This window comes from Leptonotus elevatus, chromosome 3 (assembly GCF_054856555.1).
Source record: "Leptonotus elevatus isolate MCC_2025b chromosome 3, RoL_Lele_1.0, whole genome shotgun sequence".
Taxonomy (NCBI): domain Eukaryota; kingdom Metazoa; phylum Chordata; class Actinopteri; order Syngnathiformes; family Syngnathidae; genus Leptonotus; species Leptonotus elevatus.
In genome coordinates this window covers 12,511,746-12,533,794 of record NC_141241.1, presented here as the reverse complement: position 1 = coordinate 12,533,794, position 22,049 = coordinate 12,511,746, and the positions used below count along the sequence as shown (strand labels likewise).

The window sequence follows — 22,049 nt, the reverse complement described above, 5'->3', positions numbered from 1 at the left end:
GGTTCCCATGGGTTTCACAGACCGAGTGACATGGCCTGATGGTGGTAATGGCCTTTCACGTCACTTAGCCCCCTTGACACACACACAAATGCGCGCGCGCGCGCACACACACACAAACACACACACACAAACACACCAATAAAGATTGACTGATACACAATACAAATATGAACACAGACACAAACGAAATATAGTAAGTAGGTGTAGATTTAAAGTAAATTGAAATGATAAAAAAAAAAAAAAAAAATTGTCTTTACAAGCCCCACCTGGTTCAGAGTAACGGTGCAAAGATACCCCCCCCCCCCCCAAAAAAAATTAGCAATTTTCTACCGTTTTGCAGTTGCAATAACATAGCATAGGTACTTGGACTAGCATAGGTAGATTGGATAAGGTGCCATATTTGAATATGCTCTAATTTTAAATGTTTTAAAATGGGAAACTCACTATTGTTTTTTTTATCTTCACGCCTTTGAGATTTGTTAACTCAAAAGTACAACACACATTATTGAAACTTAATATTATGCGCTTATACTGACCCATTTTTTAAATATTAAATGTTATGAAGTTAAAAGCCTTCTAATATTACTGTATAAGATGCAAATAATGTGCAAAAAAACAAAACAAACAAAATCACTTCCTTCATACAAAGGTTTTTGCAGGGTGTAAATAATGAATTGTCCATTGTGTTTTTTGTTTCTTTGTTTGTTTCTTTATTTGTGTTTTATGTAATTTCTGTGTGTCTATGTGTAAGATGGCAGCTTATGTTATGTTTGTAAGAAAAGAAAAACAAAACAACAAAAAATTGTCCCGACATAAATATGTTTTTGCTTCTGCCTGTGCCGTTTCTGTCACCACTCATTATATGACTGTTGATTGTTATAGTGTGTGTATTGTGGAATATATTACAACACAGGCCATAGAAGAAACCCTCACAATCTCCATCAGATCTCACAGAATAGATCTCGTTCACTTTCAATTGTTTTGACTGCCATTTTGTAATTTACATGACTCCCACCTACAGGATTGGAGGTGAACATTTTTGAAACATTCACATTTACACCCTGCGCGGTGTTCTTTGGCCTTGGCAGAGGTCTGAGCTCTGCTGTGTGCTCTTATTTTGAAAGTACTTAGAGAGCCCCTCATGATGTATGGGTCAGCCACACCCTCCCTCCATTATCTTACATGCTATATTGCAATTAATGTCCACACGTTTGTGCAAACCTTCCATGATTGATGCGCTCTTTGCTCTCTTCCTTTATCTGCCTTTTTTGACACTCTTTTCTATTCTATTCATCATCGCTATAAATTATTTTTGCTCGCTTCTGTCTCCATCCACTCGCGTTTCCAATGACAGCTCTCTATCACGCCATTTCCCACCATTCCCTATCCCTTTCCCATTCCAGCCTCCCCATCCCTCCACCTCCCGGGGTGTAAAGTGGCATTGGTGGCTGCGAATCTGAACTGCATTTGCGAGCTATAAGAGGGTCAGCTGTCTATTTGCACTTTTAATGTCTTAACTCTATACGATGGGCCATTTATTCTCACACTCTCCTCCCTCTTTACCGCCCTCCAACCCCCCCGCGCACCCACCTTGTGTGTCTATTGCGCTCGATCTCCCTCGAAGGACACTAAATGTTTTAACTCTCCATTCTATGGGCCATTCATTAAGTTAGTGTACTTTAATAAATAGTCTGACGTGTCACTGGCCAGTGAATTAGTGGCACTTTAAATCCCCCTCGAGCAGCCCAGAGATAGCCGGAGCTTTTGATATGCAGCCACCACTTTACTCAGTGAACCAATTAGAGCTTAGAGGAGATGCCATGAATGTTTTCAATAACACAATTCCGACTGTAAACATAACAGTAGAGACTTAGTAGTTACTGTATATAGAGTATTTAACAAGTGCAGGGATCGCATTACAGTTCACACATCAGTTTGGTGTTTAAAGAAAAAAAGTTCATCTGATGAATCTTGTGCTAGGCAGATGTGCTAACACCGTGCTGCACAAAAAAATCCACCAAGTATCTTTTTTGTATGATTATGGTTATGATTGCTTTAGTATACAGTAGCATGTGTCACAAGATTGTTCTCCTTGTTGTCAGGGAAGGCAGCATTTTATATGTTGTTAGCCTAATAGCATAATTGCCAAATTAATTTTTATACATACTGTCACAATACTGACTATGAAAAAAAATACTTGTAATATTTAAGCTAAAATTTTGCTTTTTTCAGATATAGTTCTTAATGTGTGTAAATTCTTAGTTATCTAGGTCATTATAATCTGCAAAGGTTGAATCTAGGCAAATTCACACTTAGACACGCAGCATAAAAAACAAAAACGGATCCATCGGGGCACTCGAAAGGTGTTCCAACGTATTTAGTTGCATTTTAGACTACTTAAAACCACGTCTAACTTGTGGCGCAGAGGGTGTAATGTGATTTTAGTGGAATTGATTGAGGCGCTGGCAAACAAATTCTGAGCTCTACGGACGTTTGTTGTAGATGTCACCTTATATCATTCATAAATATGAGAGCAGTGTGGGATAATCCCTCTGAATCATTGTAGAAATCTATTCATTGAATGAATTCCAATCAGAGCTCCCGAATTTCCGGTAAGTGCTTTATGACGTAAAAATACATGGACTGAAAAGGACCGTCTGTACAGACAGGGTTCAACGGACGTAAACCTGGGTCAGTCGGTGCTACGTCCCTGTAATTTTTCAAGGCTTGGCATCATAAAGCAATCACCGAAAGGTGGGCATCTGTCAAGAATGGGCCGGGCCGATGAAACGACAATTTTGCCCACCTCTGATTATAACCATTATCATTTTTAATTTTTATCACTATCATCATCATCAGAGAAAACAAGCTCGGCTTGTCTGAGAAGATCTTGACTCAAGTGAAAAAATTCAATCCTAAATACTATCAAGGTTATTTTCATTAATGAAAACTAAAATAAAAAAAAAAAAATTGTTAACAAAAAAAAGGTTAAAATAAAATGCTTTAAAAAAAAAAGAAAACTAATTGAAACTACATTTTATGTTTACAAAACTAACTAAAACTAACTATAATTGTAGCGAAAATGTCCTTTGTTTTAGTCTTTGGTAATTAATTTAATGTATGAGACTTTGGGGATGATTTTAAATGTGATTTTAAATATATTTATTTAACCGGAATAAGGAGTTTGAAAGAGTGTGACACAGAAGTGATGTCATCTAGCAACAGCCAATAGAAAAGCACTTTCAGATGACGTCGCTAATGGACTATATGCTGCGGAGGAGGCGGGACTATCGACTTCCAGGTTTTCACCCATCAACTTTGTTTCCATTTCCGGTTTGCGATGTGTGGGCCGCGTCCCAGTATTTGCGCTTCCGCCTATCTGTGCGTTCCCGTCGACGAGTGCGAAGCTGCGAGAGTGTAGTGTCTGTCTCAGTGTCCGAAGCATTTCAGATAGCCAAGACACCCTCCCGCCGATGAGCGGGAGCGTAGAGTTGGGGGTCGCAGGGTTGGGCGTGCGAGTGTTGGAACGCGGCCAGCAGTGGCCGGAAACATCGGAAGTCCATGGCATCTACCCCATAGGCGACAATTTTGCATGCTTGACTTTTTGGCTCCAATTGCTCGGCTTGCCTGCTTTTTTTTTTATTTAACTCAGCCGAAATGCAACGCTAAGTAAGAAATTAGTTACTTTTTTCATTTTACCATGGTGTTGATTAAATATTGCGCACAAGGAATACACTTTTTTTTTAAAGAAAAAGAAAAAAAGAAAATAAAACTAATACTTAAACAAACTAAACCTAAGCATTTTTTTAAACAACTAAAACTAATAAAAAACTACCAGAACCACCCTGAAAACTAATTAAAACTAACTAAATTAAAAAAACAAAACTGAAAACAAAACTAACTCAAATGAAAATTCCAAAATAATAACCCTGAATATAAAAATTGTGCAGAGTTTACCAGATGGTGTAAACTAATTGTAAAATCAGCTCTAAAATACTTGACAGGAGAAAGGTAACTACTACTAGCATAATAGTATGTGCATGTGGGTGTGTATGCGTGTGTGCACGTGTGTGAGGGAAGGAATGATTACGCGCATGTGCGTCGTCAAGAGAGGCAGGAGGTTAATTCAATCCTATAGACACGCAGCATGGAGGGGATTGGACGGCACAGCCCTGAGGGTGCCACTGGCCCCAGCCCCAATAAGGGGCACACAATGTGCACACACAATATGGGCAGTGTGACTTGAGGGTATGAAAGCCCAGGAAAAGCCAAATTGTTTTTATATCTAGTTTCTGGTGCATTTCATTTAGAGTTGAGGTGTATGAATGATAAACATGGATTAGAATATATTCATTTATGTCAAGAAAACGATGCATAAAACAGGGACAGAAATGGGAGCACATTTAGAAAATTGTGAGGGATTGAGGGCATGGTGAGGGGCCAGTCGAATGGAGGAAAGGATGAATGGTGTTAGCGAAAAAAGAATTGATATAAGGTTTGAAAGGTTGAGGACAGCAGAAGCTGGAGAGTATAGCAAACATTTGATTCATACCTGTTACTTTCCATTGCTAAGCCACTGAATGACTTACACATGATTCGATTTAGAAAAAATGCACCGTCGCCTTTGCCTCTGTAAAAATAGCAATTACTACTTTCCTATTAGCCCGCACTTTGGCGGTACCTTGTGTCATCTTGGAGAATCACAGAACAAGCACAAAAATTGGCAGATGGATGCGAATCAGAGATATAATAGTTTTCGGTTTTTATAACATTATTTTTGTTTCACAGCTATAGTTTTCTTTTTTTTAATAAGAAGTGTAAGTTTCATGAAAATGTCTACAGTACAAACTGACTAAACTTGATTTAGCATAAAGATAACTACCGTACTGCCTGGATGTGTTCTAATCAGCTATGAGGACAAGGATGGCTCCACATCTCCTTGCTGCTATGTAGATTCAGAGAAACAATACATTTACTGCACACATTACCATATTACGCTTAATGTTATTAGGCCAGCAAACACAATTTAATCAAATGTAAGTCATACATAAGTAATTTAGAAAATGAGACATTATTAATTGGGTGCTCATCTTCCAGTTTTAATCCGGTTTGTGAGATAGCACTTCTCCGGAATTGAATGTGTCTGGCTGAATAAATTAGTGCATCAAAGTACGATGAGAGGAAACATTCTCTTCAAATGTCTTGTGAGGAGACCGAGAGATCTCCTTAAGTGCCATTCATGCATCTGCTTTTTCATCCATTCACCCATTTAATCCATCTAACCTCAATGAAAACGTTCATCCAACATGCATCCATTCATTCATCCAACCAGCGTGTATGTTACTATCTCTCTATCCATTGCCATCCATCTGTCCATTGTTCTACATACAAATATCAATGCAACAGTCCATACTGTATGTACAACCATTATGTAATACACATCCATCAATCATCCATTCATTCATCCCACCTGTGCAGCCATGCATGCATCCATATTGTTATTGTCGTCACCATCCATCCATTTGTTGACACATCCTTTACACCCCTAAAACATCCATCCATCCATCCATTAATCATTAATCAATTCATCTATCCATCCCTATCTATCCATCATCCATCTATTCATCCCCATTCATCCATCCATCCATCCACCCACCCCATCCATCCATCATCCATCAAGCCATGCATCTATTCATCCTGATCCAGTCATTCATCCATCCATCCATCCATCCATCCATCCATCTATTCATCCCCATCCATCCATCCACCCCATCCATCCATTCATCCATCAAGCCAAGCATCTATTCATCCTGATCCAGTCTTCATCCATCCATACATCATGTATCTATTCAACCCCATCCATCCATCAATTAATCCATGCATCTATCCAGCCATCCATTAATCCATTCATCTATCCATCCCTATCTATCCAGTCATTCATCCATCCATCAATCCATGCATCTATCCATCCATCCATTAATCCATTCATCTATCCATCCCTATCCATCCATCCATCAGCCATCCAGCCATGCTTCTATTCATCCTGATCCAGTCATTCATCCATCCATCAATCCATGCATCTATCCATCCCTATCTATCCATCCATTCATCCATCCATCCATCCATCATCCATCAAGCCATGTATCTATTCATCCTGATCCAGTTATCATTCATCCATACATCATGCATCTATTCATCCCCATCCATACATCAATTAATCCATGCATCTATCCAGCCATCCATTAATCCATTCATCTATCCATCCCTATCTATCCATCCATTCATCCATCCATCCATCAATCCATGCATCTATCCATCCATCCATTAATCCATTCATCTATCCATCCATCCATCCATCAATCAATCCATGCATCTATCTATCCATCCATCCATTAATCCATTCATCTATCCATCCCTACCTATCCATCCATTCACCCATCCATCATCCATCAAGCCATGCATCTATTCATCCTGATCCAGTCATTCATCCATCCATCCGTCCATCCATCCAAACCTTGTATTCACCCATGTAGCACTTTTCCCTCCATCCAGTCATCCATCCACCCAATGGTCTACCATTCTTCATATCTTGGATATTGATTTCTCCAATTATAATTCTCATAATTGCTTTTGGCTAATATTTCAGATCAAGTGTGTAGCGTGGTTCCGCCTGTCTCCGGCACGCACCTTCCATTTTTCCTTCCATCATCAATCAATTTTCACTCACCCTCAACTTCCTCTTCCCTCCTACCTCATCTGCTTTTTCCTCCAGTTATTTCCTCCATCCCTTTCCTCCATACCTCTTCCCGAGCCCCAAGTCAACGCCTTCCTTTCCTTCTCCCCTCCTTTTGCTCCTCTCTGCCTGCTATTGATTAGAAGGCGAACCTCTAATCTCCTTAAGGTCATTAGGAACACTTAATTAAAACCTAGTTAGAATGACTTTGTTCAACCAAAGCAAATTGCAGCTGTTCAAACGCGATTAGCATGATAACAAAACTTGTTAGTGTGGCAAAATATTAGCAAGAAAGGCTGCTTTTTTCTTATGTTTTGTTAAAAAAAAATTACATCGTTGAATTGCTTACACACTGATGGGCTGCACCATTTGAGCTTTAACTGTACTTTTTTTTCTTTTTTTTTTACGCTTAATACTTAAAAAAATTATATATGTACATATATATATATATATAGTCCCTTATAGTCCCAATGAGAAACTCAACTCACAGTTTGATGTACAGGCTACTTTGTTTTGTACGCAACACACAGAACCCTCGATAGTCATGTTAACTATATTCATTTCTACATCTGCAGAAAGGCAATTTTTTTTAATCAATATTACTTGGTGAAATGTAAATTACAGCCACCATTATTTTTTCCTTTTGAATACATTTTCCTCACATAACATTTTTTTTCTGAGACTCACGCAAACTATCAACTAACTCAATGGGTCAACAAACTTTTTAAAATAGAGAGCTATTTATTGTGTTCTGATTAATGCAAAGCTGTGATATTCTGCTCAAATCAATTTTAATGTTTGTGAAGAGTCAGACACTGATCATATTATTGAGTTCTTACAATTAATATCAAGAATGATTTTACATGGTAGGAACAGCTAAATATCAATCATTAAAACTTCTACAACATTCATAGGAAAGCACAATGTTTCATCACTGACTTTTTGTCGTGGTTGTCATCATGTGCAGCTAAAACTGCTATAATGCTTGAATATTGATTTTAATCATCATTGCCATTTACCCTGTTTTGTTAATCACTTTGCACTATGCACTTTGGACTAATAACAAAGATATGTGCCGTCGATGGTGGTGTAAGGAGCTCGATAGTTTTACGTCAAGTAATGCAGCATGGCCATGATTTCAGTGTTTGGTCATAATCTCCGTTGTCTAGCAACGGCGGTGGCGTCCCCTCCATCGTGAGAGCCACTTCTGTGTATCTCATCCCACACAGGTGGGGGTGTTAGTCAGAGCATAACTGAATATATTAAACGGGCTGCTGTCATTAGTTTAGCGCCGTATTCTTACCCCCTTTACAGTTACTTGCCTCGGAGTAGTGTAATGTGACGTCTCCGTTACTTTGAAATGAGCGCGGCTTGCTGCGCCGCTGACCAGATGGCGGCTGGTTGCTGCTAATCCACTTAGGAGCACCCGCGTGTGTGCCGCTTGTTGTGAATGAGATTGCACCGAAAGAGGCGTCAGGAGGAGGAGGCGCGAACCCTGACAACTTGTATTTTGTCTTGCGGGCTTTTTCTTCTTCTTCATAAAACCAGAAGTTGAGCCAAGGGAAGTATAAAGGACTGTTTCCCCCCGTCTGGTCGTGTGACAGGTGTTGAGCTACACGTCCAGGTAGCTAAATTGCTAATTAGCCCAAACTACGTCGAATCAACAAGTTGGACTTTTATGGTTTAAAGGGGGAGTGGAAGCGGGAGCCAGCAGCAACAGGTGAGCTACAAACTGTACCCTGCTATTTCTGACCGTATCTGCTTATTTGTAACAAATTTGTGACGACATATAGCAACAAATAGCCACCGTTATTAGATACACTGTGTCCATCCTCTCCAAGGCACATTATTGTGAGCGGGTCCAAGTAATTCAACACTTGAGCCCGACTGCTCCGCTGGCCTCCCTTTGTGTGTGTGTATGTGTGTGTGTGTGCGTGCTTGTGTGTGTGTGTCAAAATGTGAAATTGAAGCTGATAAGCATTGCAATGAAGAGAGATTTTGACATAAGCTTCAATTTCCAGCAAACCAATGCGAAAAAAAGCCGTTGAGTTGTATGAGAACCTAGAGGCCAGATGCCAGGAAGAAACAGGGCATGTTTAATTCAATGGGGAATGAAGAAAAGGTGGGGGAAAGTGATGTAGCAGTATCAGTTGAGCCGTGCCTCCATCAAGCTGTACATGATGGTGTCGGCTTTGGCCAGGGAATAGCCTGCATGGCATTTCACTTGCCTCAGATTTGTCTCATTTTGGATTTTGGTCTGACCACATCTCTCTGTCGCTCTCTCTCCCTCCACAGGTTGCGAAATCCTAGCTATCATGCAAAGGCTTTGGTTGTGGTCGGTGTGTGTGGCGGTCAGAGGCGGTGTAACCGAGGCCTAAGCTTTGCACCTTCACCCCTGGGGGCACTGGCCGGTAAAAAAATGTCTCCGTAACTTGGCCACCATGACACTATGCCAGTCATCACTTATTCAAGCGCTGTCGGGAGGCTTCCAAGGCATCTCCAACTTCCACTGGCCTCGGGAATGTTCCAGAAATTCACATCTTCTGATGTAGAACCTCAGATTCTACCGTCTTCTAGAGTTACAGGACACAAATATGACAGAACAACAAAGAGTGGAATGCTACAAATGAAGAGAACATGGAGCATAACAACTTGTAAGAGGATGGGAAGACGAGATCAACTATGGATTGACTGCAGCTCGGAAGTTGCAAAAGTTGACGATGAAGTTGCTAGGATTTCATTAATTGGAGTAGCAAGAGAAAATGAACTCCAACAGGACAAAAACACGAGCAGGAGCCATGAACATCCTGTGAAAAACAGCACAAAAGAATATGTTGAGAGAGATGATAAAATAATGTTGGTGATGAGGTGGCAACCCAGCTTCTTCTACATATTTGTCCTCTTCATCTGTCTGTGTCTCAAACCGGCTTCATCGCAGGTAGGAAAAAAAAATGTCAAGCATTGTTATTATGTGCTAGTTGTTTAATAAGTCAGTAGAAGTAGGAAATTACAGTAGGAGAAGCCATGACTGTGGGCTAGCATGCACAAATATATTCATCTTTGCTGGTTACTAAATGTAACCAATCTTCAAATCCCTAATTTGCATGAGTGCATATGTGTACAATTACACAGCAATGCTAATCAACTTGGCTGAATGTGGCCCTATTTAAATGTACTTCAATATTGAGCCATTTCTTACAGCTATTTAGACAGGTATTTCTTGGTTACACTTGATGTTACCATCACAACCTATGATGTAATTTTGTCTGAAGTTTGCTTTTTTACTAATGATTTCAGGTCAGACCTTGAAAGTTTCAAGTGGGAGATCATATTTCCTTCTTGCCAGCATACTTGAATGTTAGAGACAAGTCTTTTGAGGATGCTTAGCTTTGAGTATAGCGAGGTTTTTGGTTTTCACAATAGCAGCTGCAATTTAAAACTGGATTTTTACATCCAAGGTCTTTTTAGGTAATGTCGTTGATGTTCAACCAAATATCCTGTTTTTCCTAAATGCTACAATTTGCGTTTATTTTTTTTCTTCCTTTTAGCTATATTTGCTATAACTATTGTATAATTTGTAGTTTTCATATTCCTAACACATTTTCAGTGTATGTATGTGAGCAATCGCTTGGTGTGATTTTAAGACAGGCCATCTACCGGATGAATTCCACATACATTAGTTAACGCACAGGCCGTTAAATTGCGTGGTGCTCAACAAGATTGTCATTACTGTATCCGAGTGTGTCGGGTTACTGCTGATAAGAATAAGTACATGAGGTCCAAATTAAATGGGAATGGTCACACTTGTTCAATCCTCTGTCGTTATTACAGGGACATTTCCCACCAATGGAGAACATTGCTGCCTTCAAACCCGTGTCCACCTCTCCAGCTCGTTCAACTTGTGGCGTTCCGGATCGGAGCGTCTACTGCCAGACGGCTTCCTCACAGGCTGAGCTTCTGATGTGCCATCAGGCCTCCTGTGACCAGGAGTGCCCCTATAGATCGTCCACGCCACCTTATGCCCCGCTACTACTGCCTGCGTACAGGTAATCAAATGTTGAAGACTGTCAGTGACGATATATAACTGCTATTGTGGCTATTTACCCATAGATTTGGCATGCTCACACAATGTTTGAGAGCTAATACAGGAGCTATAACAACCGTTCTACATTTACAATAGTGAGTGTATATAAACTCTGTTCATGGAACAATATTTGCCAGCTTACCTTTTCCCCCTCTGACCCAGGGGTGCATGCGTCAATGAAGATTCTAAAGACACTCGTCCTAGCCTCCATCAGATATCACAGTTGGACAGTTTGACCACCTCTATGCCAAGTAGAGATTCAACTGTATCCGGTAGTGTTGTGTTTCCTCAAGGCCAGCAGGAATGTCTGCTGTCTCCCCCCTCTCAGAAGCTGGGAACTTCAGGATCCCTCACCCTGGCATTATGGATTAAACCAAGCTCTTTTGGAGAGATGTGAGTACGGTGATATCTGTTTCTATGGTTTCATATGTTAAAAGCGTAAATCTGAGTCAACTATATTGTCATCAAAATTGAGACATGGAGGCAACAGGTAGGTAGTTGCCCATATGAACTTGCCTCAAGTATGATATGATTGTTTTTGTATACGAGTTAACCTTTAGTTGCGGGTTTAAAAAACACACACAGACGCATTCAGATAGATGGCATTTGGAATAAATGCACTTGCCTGGAACATGTTTTAAATAAAGACTTTAATTTAATGGCTGTGTGTTGTAGTCACCATGCCGAAATTGTAGTCCACAATTCACGGTCATGTCCTTCTTGGATTGCAGTTTGTTGGTGCAAAGTTCCAAAGTTGAGATCTGTTTTCAATCACACACATGCACACAAGAGTCACACGTCTGCACAAAAGAGGTTCGGCAACCTGACCTGCTCCCCTTTCATACAGTGACACTTAAGGCTGATTGTTTTAGCTCTTGGTCCTTTGGCTTGAATCTAATCATAGGCGACTTCTAGTACACTGTTATGCCGTCTTACATTTTTAAGTAGAAAAGATGCAAAGGCAAAAAGTAAAGCTCAGTGGCTATTGGTTTGATTGACATAAGTGGCCAAATTGTCCAGTCCAAATTTAATGTTAAATGGGTTTGTTTCAGGCTCTGAGCGACAAAACATGTCAACATTAAGAGGACACTTGAGCATTGGCAGAGTATTGTGCAGGTTGCATGTATTCTTTTGGAAGTTAACATACAGTATATTCTGTTCAATGGCATTTGTCTTAATATCTCATTCATATTCGTCCTGGGATTGTGAAATTGTCTCCCTGGACATTCAGATGACAGGCAAGTGTTGTTGTATTGTCCTGCTGAACATGACAACTGGACCTGGCTTTCTGTCTCTTTCCCGCTCTCTCTTTCTGATGTTGTCATCAGCCGACTGCCTTTTGTAGTCGACACAGTCACGGCTGCCATCAAAGAATCCAGATAAAAAGAGGTCTCCATCCTCACCTGCGTCCATCTCCTTTTTTTCTCGATCGCTGTGATTTCAAATCCTTCCACTCATCTAAATGGACACAACCAGCCACCTGTTCTTACTAATCAGAGTTTTTACATAAAAGTGCTGATAATGATGTATATAGCATGAGATGCTTCCAAATATCTTATTTACGGCGAAACACACGTCGAGCTAATCATTTTTTTGCTTTGAATGATGTCTTGCGCATTGCTTTTGGAATATGCGCTAAGGTTTCATCACGTGAGATGATGGCACAAACTGGAGTCATATTACCTGATGTCAGACACAGAAACGGAAACGTTTTCTGTGACTTCATGGTTTTGATTTTCACAAATATGGATATTATGACCTGTATAATATATCATCTACTCTGTTGTCAATACCCTTACTCCTCAATTATTGTATCAATGTGTTCTTTAGCAGTGTCACATTTAATAAACTTGAACACTTGTTCATAATTTCAATCGGAAAGCAGCAAAACATCGTTTGTCAAAGCATTTTTGACTTGACTTTATTTCCTGTTCTTTTCTTACGTAGACATACATGTGCAGACGTTTCACACAGATGCTCTTGTCTCATTCATCCATCACTGATTTATATGGAGGGCGTCTCTGGGTTCATAAAAGCCATGATTTCCCATAAAATGTCACTGATGGTGGTTAATATGACACGTGGAGGGTGTTCGCCTGTGCGAGTCTGCAACCCGTGTAGCACCAGAAACCTAGCAGTCATGTAAAATATTAATATTACATGTATAAATGTCAAAATGAGAGACTGCATCTCGTGGTGCTCAACTCAACATGAGTTTTTAGATTCAACTCTTCATTCTGAGAAACCTCTTTTCACGTCCACCTTTTTCATGCTACGGAAATGTTCATATCATGTAATTTCTTATTGATGTTTGCATTTTTGTTTTTCTTTCTCAGGATGCTGCTGGAGAAAAACTCAAGGGACCAGTTAGTCTTTTCATTGACAGTGTCGGAACAGGTTGTCAGGATGCAGTACTCTCGGTCCAGAAGTTCAACTCCCGTGGCCGTCAGCTTCAGAACAGAGGGGCGACTTGTGATGGACAGGTGGACACACGTTGTTTTACAGGTAATATAGTTAACAGGCCAGATAATATTATTTGTCATTAGCTGAATACTGTGAGTTTGATCCTTGAATTAAGAATTGGTCCAATGCTATTAGTGTATGCCGGGTATTTTCAAATGGTACATATTGTGGTCTACGTCTGGACCAAGTCAAGGTCTCATGTGGACCCACTGTCAATTGCTGTTTATGTGCATTGTCACACCATCGTTTTTTTGTTCTCACATAGGCCGTACTAGGGATCAACGATTTATTGTTTTTTGATTGTAATTGATCAACAACACGATCTTGTGATCATCAATGCTTGACTGACTGACCCAGAATTTTAATTGAAGATGCCAGCTCTTTGCAAATGATAACGCTATTTACGTTGTTGAAAGTTCATGGCTTGAACCATTAAGCTATATTGGAACCAGATAACCTAGGCTAAGTGGGAAATACCTTATCAAGAATCAACCTGTTACATTCTTTGAATGACAGGCTAATTCCAGCACGTAAACATTTGCCATTTAGTTTAACTAATATAATACAGTAGTTGAATAAAACATAATTATGTGTTTTGTTGGGAGTTATTTAAGTAAGGTCAAGTGGATGCAACGACTATAAATATCAAAGGCATTGTCTTCTAAGAACACAAACAGTCTTTCTTTAGCTCTAAATCTTCTCAAATGGCGACACATGAAGGGGCGGGACATTTTGAGGCTGTAAATGACTCTCACGGTGTGTTTGTGCTTGGTTGAGAAGTCTCGTTTTACAGATTGCCCTGCTGAACAATATCCCTCTTTCAGCATCTCTGAATAAGATCGGTGCTGCTGTGGGAGAAAACTTGTTCTTGTACCTGTTACTATTGTTTATCACGCTTTTGACTTTAAAATGTGATTTGATATTTTTTCTTTACATTTTGAGAAGTATCGTATAAGTGCCATTTGAACAAAGTTGTGGTACAAATGTTAAGCTATTTTTAGGCAGATGCATTCTACATGAGAGTATTGAAATGTGTGCAGTCCATCTGGTTCTTGTGTATCTCCAGTGTCTGTGTATGTGTTGTGAACACTGTATATATATATATATATATATATATGGGCTTATGATAGTGTAACCGTTGTAACCAATTTGCTGCGAGGGTGTTTTGTCTTAGAGGTGTTGCGTGTGTATTCCTATGCATCAGTCTTGCCTTTTGTTTAATGGCGTGGTGATGTGATCGGCTTTGACCATTCCAAGTCGTAACATAATCATCCTTGACATTCAAACACCATTCGCATACTGCCATTCTCATGCCTGTGCACGCACACACACACACACACACACACACACACACACACACACACACACACACACACACACACACACACACACACACACACCCCCCCACACACACCCCCACACACATCCCCACTAATACACACTCGCACAGCAACTTGCAGTTCAGTGTGTCAGCCACGATACAGATATTTCCCTATGAAGGAGATGGGTAATTTAGAAACATTCCCATACACGCACACACACCAGTCATCTGTCGGTTTGAAAAGATCAAAACACCAAAAAAGACAGTCTAAAGGAATACGGGTTTCCAAGTGCCGGGAGCAATTCACACACTCGCACACACACAATCACATGTGTGTGCACACAGGGCCAGGAGCAAGGTGCTGTAGGGAGGCTGCTGTTCCCAAGGTAGTTGTCTCATCTGATTATGATAACAATGTACAGAGTAGCGGTGGAAAAGGTAGCCGGGAGGGGACTGAGAGAGAAAAGGGGATGGGGGGGGGGTGAAGAGTAGCGTAGTGATAGTTCACTTCAAAGACTCTAATCTGTGGCTCATTTGAACATCGTACCAGGATTTTGCAAAGGTAGCAGCACATGTTCATGTGTTTAAGTTATTAAATGCTTTATAGTACCGTCGATGATGCCTTGGAGCTTCTTGTTGTGCAGTACTGTTTGGTTACTGGAGCAAAGTCTAGAAGACCTACAGTAAAGAAGAACCCAATCAATTTTGGGAGACTGTTTCAAAACGCGTTTTGCCATTGGTAAAATAGAATTAGAGGGAAAGTGACGCTTTTTACGGCATAGTCTATATTATTATAATATTTTCACATGTTTCTTTTTTCCTATGCTTCTTTTAACACCCCAGATTAAGGTAGATCTCTGTTTTTCGGAATTAGTTTGGCCAAAAGTGTCATTTGATGCTCACTGAACTGATGTCTGTCAGTTATGCTTTTGTGTAATACGCAGACGTCTCAAATCACCTCACACTTTTGACGACTGTCTGAACTCCCGAGGTTTTGGACAACCTCAGAACTGTTTTTAAAATTTTGCTTGAATTTTGAAATTGTATGAGTTGTTAGATGTGTTTAACTTTAGAGGTTCCGCTTAGGAGTGCACTGATAAATCGGCCCCGATTTCCTTTGAGTTGGGGGATCGGTGATCGGCCGAGCCCTTAAAAATAAACCGATCTTTTCCACCAATCTCATTTCTTTCTTCAGAGGTCTGAAAAAGTATCCTCTTCTGCTGAGATGACTAATAGGATTTTATTTTTATTTGCGACAAATACATAATGTGCAGTTAAAACAAACTGTATTATTTTATTTAATAGATATTGTTCAATGTTTTTCAATAAAATAAGATTGGAACACTGAAGGTGACTGCTTATTATGAAAAAAAATCGGGATCGGCAAAAGTCATAATCGGCAGGTCAGACGTTTTAAAAGATCAGGGGTCGGTGATTGGCTGGAAAATTGTCATCGGTGCACACCTACCTCCGCTGTATTTCCAAAACCCGTGGTAACAAAAATTGCGCTGAAAAAGAAATCTCCTCACCAAGTTTAAACTAATTTCAGTTACCAAAGAACAGCCATCCGGCGGCACAATGAATGACTGGTTAGCACATCTGCGTCACAGTTCTGAGATGGGGGGGGGAGGTATGAATCCAGGTTCCGGCCATTCTTTGTGAAGTTTGCATATTCTTGCTGGCTGATTATAAAAATGCTACAACAACAAAAAACGATTCCACTGTATATTTTTATGTAGCTGTATTAGCAGCACAATCACCAACTTGGGTAACGACAATGCTTTAATATAGTCACTATGGTAACGCTTATCATAAATAGTCGTACGAGGGGTATTTTCAGTAGAACATGAAACATGAAGCCATATTTTTATGTAAGTATTTTAGCAGCCCGGTCCAAAGAGGTCGGTCCGCGGCCCGGTGGTTGGGGACCACTGCTATAGGTGACATTCTCTTGTATGCAACAATGCATTCCTATAGTTTACCATTCTCTTGGTTACGCAGCGGCTTGTGTTGGTGAAGGGAAAGTTCTATGTGGTGGGTATGGTTGACCCAACTGTAATATGTGCCATCATAAAGAACCCTAAATGTGTCCATCCTTTCTTTCGCTGTTTTTAATTATTTTTTGTCAGTGCATCCCCTCATTGCTTCCTGCATTGAAAGAAAAAGTCTTCTAGACTAATGGTCTTTATTAAAAGGTTGGCATGTCACCTTATATATGCCCTCGCTCTCTTTTTTTCCTCTCTGCTTCTTTCCTTTTCTCTTTCCTAGTCTCATCTATCTCTTCAGAGACCCCCCTCCCCACCGCCGCCGACCACCCTTTCATTGTCTCTTCGCCTCCACCTTCTACGTCCTTCCCCCTCTACCGCTCATTTCCTTTACACTCACACCCTGTTCCTCTCTCTCCTCCTCTCCATCTCCCTGGGGACAATTTTCTTTTCTTAAATAAACTGTCATAGCTAGTGTTAAAATATGGGCCTTACACGGGGCGAGCGCGACGAGGCAAAGGCACGGGGCCCTGGGCTGGTATAAAACATGGATAATATGCTGTGAGAGGTAATTGTATCTTTTAGCACTGAGATGAGTAGAACAAATGTGTCTTCCCCTCTCTTTCTTTTTCTCTTTTTTTATTCCTTTTGCTCCTCACCTCCGCTTCCTATCTCTTACCTTGCACACTGCACACAACCTAATACGATAGAGTGAATATTGGCTGTACATCAGAGCTGCTAACAGTTCATAGTGGGGGGCAGTCGGGACTAAAGAGAGAAGCTTGGCGAGTGAAAAACAAGAAGAGAAAGGGCAATAAGTGGGGAGAGAGGGTGAGGAAAGAGGAGCAGGAAAGGTGACAATGTGCCTGGAGATTGCAAAGTGAAGACATTGCAATAGTTATAATCATATTGGACTTTTAATTGCGCCCTAAGCTTCCTCAAATTATATTAAGTTTATTATGATTAGTTCCATTGTAATGGCATTAAAGAGAGATCATTCAGTGGTATTATAAAATTACACTGCGGCCTTCAGGGCTTCTGTTTTTCTGGTCATTTCTGAGGACACGCACAAGGATATTGGTGAAAGAGTAGAACCACTTTCCAACTTGGGTGCATTTTGTCCTAAAAACATTGCATGTATGCATTCGCCAGCTGTCAACTGCAATCCAATCAATCAGGAGCTTGGAACATTGGCAACCCACATCCTTAAGTATAGTGAGAGCTCTATCCATACATACGGTAAACACAGCCCAGAAACAATATGGAGTGCATACTATTTCGCTATAATCCATTGTTCATATCAACTGTGTGCACCACTGTTGTCATTGCAGAGAATGCACCAACACACATGAGGCGATGTCTATGAATTATAATGTTTTTGCAATGTCACACAGTATAATTTGTATGTATATCGGTGACTACTAGAGTTGAGTACTCGTACGGGTATCTGTCGGAAAAAAGTGGTATTGAACATCCCTACAAACATCAGTGATTATCCAGTAATGTAAAGTTTAACTATGCATATTTGTCATTTTTAAAAACATAGTCTATAGTATACATGACATTTTGTCATTCATTCATACAGATCAACAGGTATCTGCCTTTCCTTGAATGCTCTCCAAAAACGCCTCTGTATGTGTTTCTTGTTCAGCTCTTTCTTTTATTGGACCTTTCATTCCAATATCCCTGATTCACTCACCACCCCATCCTTCTTTTATCTCACTCGCTTCCTCCTTATTGACAGCTTCCCTGGCTGTGTTAGTATTTGTCTTATCAGTGAGTGGCTTGTCACTCATTCAGCCTAGGTAGTAGAGCCTCAGGGGGGTTGAAGAGAAAGTGAAGCAAGTTTGTGGATGTTTGGACGCGGAGATTTGATGTTTGAGAGGAGGTGAACGAACATGAAAAGAAAATAGAAGTGTCTATGCACAGAGACACAATTATTCAATGTGCTTGTTGCTGTTGGATATCTGATTTGTGTCCCTGCCTCCAAAACAAGGCATGTGCTCACTAATAAAGAGATATAAAAAAAGAAGAAGAAGACAATTCATTTTTACACAGGCCGGTGAGTTTCTTTAACGAGAAAATGTGTGTGGTGTCTGCACAGCAAAGCCGGCCTGTTTTGTATGTAGTGTTCTCTTCCGCCTCCTATATCTGTAGCTCAGTACTATCAAGTGAGCTTAGAGGAAACACTGTGGTCCACACTGCGTACCGAGCCACAGCTTGGCAGAAGTGTGAAAATGGAGAAGAGCTTGAATCAAAATGCTCCTGTACAGATCACTAAAAGCTTTCCACTCATGGTTTGCCTTCCCTCGCTTTTACAGAGGCTTAGGTGCTTGCCAGCCCCCCCAAGGACAGGTTTATTTAAACGGCCTTAGAACAATGAATTATTTAGGAACAAACTTGAAATAATCAATTATGTTGCAAAAAAAGGCCTTTATTATGGCAAACTGTAACATTATTTTTGCGTCTGTGGTTCACTCAAACCTGACTATAGTCTGACGTGCGTGTGTAATATTGAAAGGTGTGTGAAATTGCATGCAGTGATTGAACAGTTAACCTTCACAATTCATGGAGGTTGGTGATCAATTCCCAAAACTCTAATTGGGATATACAGTACAATGTATACAATAGAGAACATTCACAAGGCCTCGCCCTCTAAAAATGTTCATAATTGCCTTCATTAGTAGTTTATACCCTAAACATAACCCAAACTATGATCACAAAAAACAGTAATCATAAAACAAATGGCTTTACATGATTTGATTAATAAAAAAGCACTGAAAATGTGTTCCTGTTTTGTAACCCATGTAAATAATTACTAGTTTCCTCCTAGCAGTTTGATTAAGGTTTATTTTTTGACACAGACACATAGATTGCAATCACCTATCTCTTGTTTTGCATTGATTTACTGCACGTACCTTTCTCTGCATCATGTTGAGAGGTTTACCACCCTGTTTTCTCCGATGCTCACCACAAAAAGCCTCACCTGCCAACAACAACATAGCATCTAACAAAAATCTGCGAGTAGGTGAATTGCAAAATGCTGGGGGTTCACTTACTATTTATGTTGTGTTTAGAACAGAAAATACTATAAACAAAGAAAGGACTAGGTACCTTCAAAGTACTGTTTTAATGTTACTGGACTAAATGGCATCAGTCCAAATGAGACTAGTTTTCACCACTTAAGAAAATAATGTGTAAAATAAACTTCTGTCATTCTCAAAGAGTTCTAAAATGATTGGAGTGGAGAGGTAAGGGAAATAAAACAGCAAAAACAGATGAATTGAGGATAGGAAAAACCTAAGTGTTTATGAGAGCTAACAAAGAGGACTTGGCTGTGTTTCAGAAGGACGCGTGGCGGCTAAGGAGGATGAAGCGCTTCACTATTCATTTACATCAGCTCTGACAACTGCCTCACATCTCCCCAAGAGCCACACTGCTCGGGCTTAAAGATTCTTAAAGTGGGCCCTTCTTCTGGTTCTCTCTCTGACTTTCCCTTTCCTCCCTCCTCCCCTTCCTTCGCTTACTCCCATTCTCTCCTGAGCTCTCATGTGCTTGCCAGTCTTCAATCAGCCATCATGAAAGTGTCTGTCTGCGCGTCTTAACCATCCTCTGAGAGGCAGACACTTGTCTGGGACTGCCTTCATCCCCTAAAGGCGTTTTTTTTTTTTTTTTACTTGGTCTTATTTCCATCCTCACACCTTTTCAACTTCCCTAAAGAGCTGACAACAAATGAGAGGGACAGGGCGGGAAAGGAGAGGTAATCATTACTGGGAGAAGTTGTGGTCAGAGAGCGTTAACACTTTATAAATATCCATTCAAATTGTTTCATAAAGGTCCTAAGGCAAAGACGAAACAAAAGATGGTTGAAGAAGTCAATCGAACCGCCATGGACAAAGCAAGATTGACCAGAATAAATGAACGATGGAAAAATGAGGAGAATGGAGGGAGGTCTTAAGAATCACGATTATCAGCATCCACACAGAGTGTTTCCCAAAAACGGATTTGGAGATTGTGCAAAGGGAAAAGAGTACAAGAGCACACATTAAAGTTTTTCTTATGGAGGTGTCTTTCTTTTTTGTCCCCTCCCCTGTGGGTTTGATGTGAAAGGGAGCTGCCACTGCTTTGACGATGTTGTCGGCTGCACCGTTTTCCATATTCATGCTGCAGATCGAGAGAGGACAGAGGCAAGAGCGCAGAGATTTTTGGTCAAACAGAAAGCTCATTTGCGCTGAGGCAGTTTAGCCCCAGGCTTTCCTGCTACTGGGAAAATGAGTTGGAAGATTAGTCGTATGTATAATTCACACACGCGCGCGCACAGGCACACACACCGGGTCACGCAAAGATATGCGAAAAAAAATGTGTGTACACTTTTCGAGATTGATGCACAAGTTGAATGCACAGACAAGCTGCCCTTTTGTGATGAAATGAATTCGCAATTTGGTTACTGTTGAATATCTTTGGGTCCAACTTTTGTGCTTAAGATCATTGATAAAGTAAAAGCCAGTCACATATTAGAACATTCTCACAAATACAATCTATTCACATTCGATCCAATAAGACAGCAGTATCACAATTTTACATACAAAGAACAATGCTGAGTCAGAAAAGTATTAACTTAATTCAGTGGAATGCCCCTAAGGTATTTTTTCAGGAAAAATTATGAAGTCCCACACCATTTTTCAGTTTTAACTGCTGTCATGACATCAACATCAAACATTGATATTTATGTCTGCGTTTTCCGAATTGTTTGCTGAGCATCATGGGGCCAGTCTTTGCCATTTTGCTTGTTTCCAGGGCATTTATTTTGGTTCCTGCCTAAGATGCTATTGCTGTACACGCCTGTGATATTGAATGAAGACCTCTAACTTAGATTTGTTACTCTGACTGACTTTCAGGTGCACGACAGACATGCCAGTCTGTTCCTGGATGGGCTGGAGGAGGATGGGACACCTTTTGAGACCCAATCACTGCCCACCAGAATACATGACATCAATGAGGACAGCACCATCAGGGTGGGACTAAGCTCCAAAGGTAATGATGGCACAAATATTGGCAGGTGATATTTGAAGAATTGGCAACAAATGTTACAAGTTAACTACCTACCCAATTAAGCAAAAATTATTTTGTTATTCCTTCTGTTATGCTCAAAGTATGTTCCAATAATGTGTCTAGAGTTCAGTTATCTCAAAAAGTAACCAAAGGAAGATATCAACTCATCCACTATGTTAGAATTGACCATTCTAATACTACACATCTTGTAGTATTTTTTCATATGATGTCAATGATTACGCTACCTTTATGCTCCCCCTCTTTCAACGACGCATTTGTGATTGATTGGTGGTGCCTGGGAGCCGTCTTTGAGTCAATAGGAGAGAAATTGAGAGAAAAATGATATCCGTTCATCTGCAGAGTGATAAACGAGTGTTTTTCTTCTCGTTTATCAGGCATTGATCCCTGGTT

At 40.3% G+C, this 22,049-nt stretch overlaps 1 protein-coding gene across 1 annotated transcript in view; it reads left to right on the top strand.

Annotated features, from left to right (window-relative positions):
* The first annotated feature begins 8,158 nt into the window (after positions 1–8,158).
* Positions 8,159–22,049, top strand: part of ush2a (Usher syndrome 2A (autosomal recessive, mild)) — a 166,524-nt gene continuing 152,633 nt past the window's right edge. Inside the window, 7 exon segments of the mRNA XM_086071618.1 lie at positions 8,159–8,453; positions 9,029–9,232; positions 9,235–9,671; positions 10,565–10,779; positions 10,980–11,210; positions 13,154–13,322; positions 21,485–21,620. Coding sequence (XP_085927744.1) covers positions 9,175–9,232; positions 9,235–9,671; positions 10,565–10,779; positions 10,980–11,210; positions 13,154–13,322; positions 21,485–21,620 — 1,246 coding nt within the window. The 5' untranslated portion in view covers positions 8,159–8,453; positions 9,029–9,174.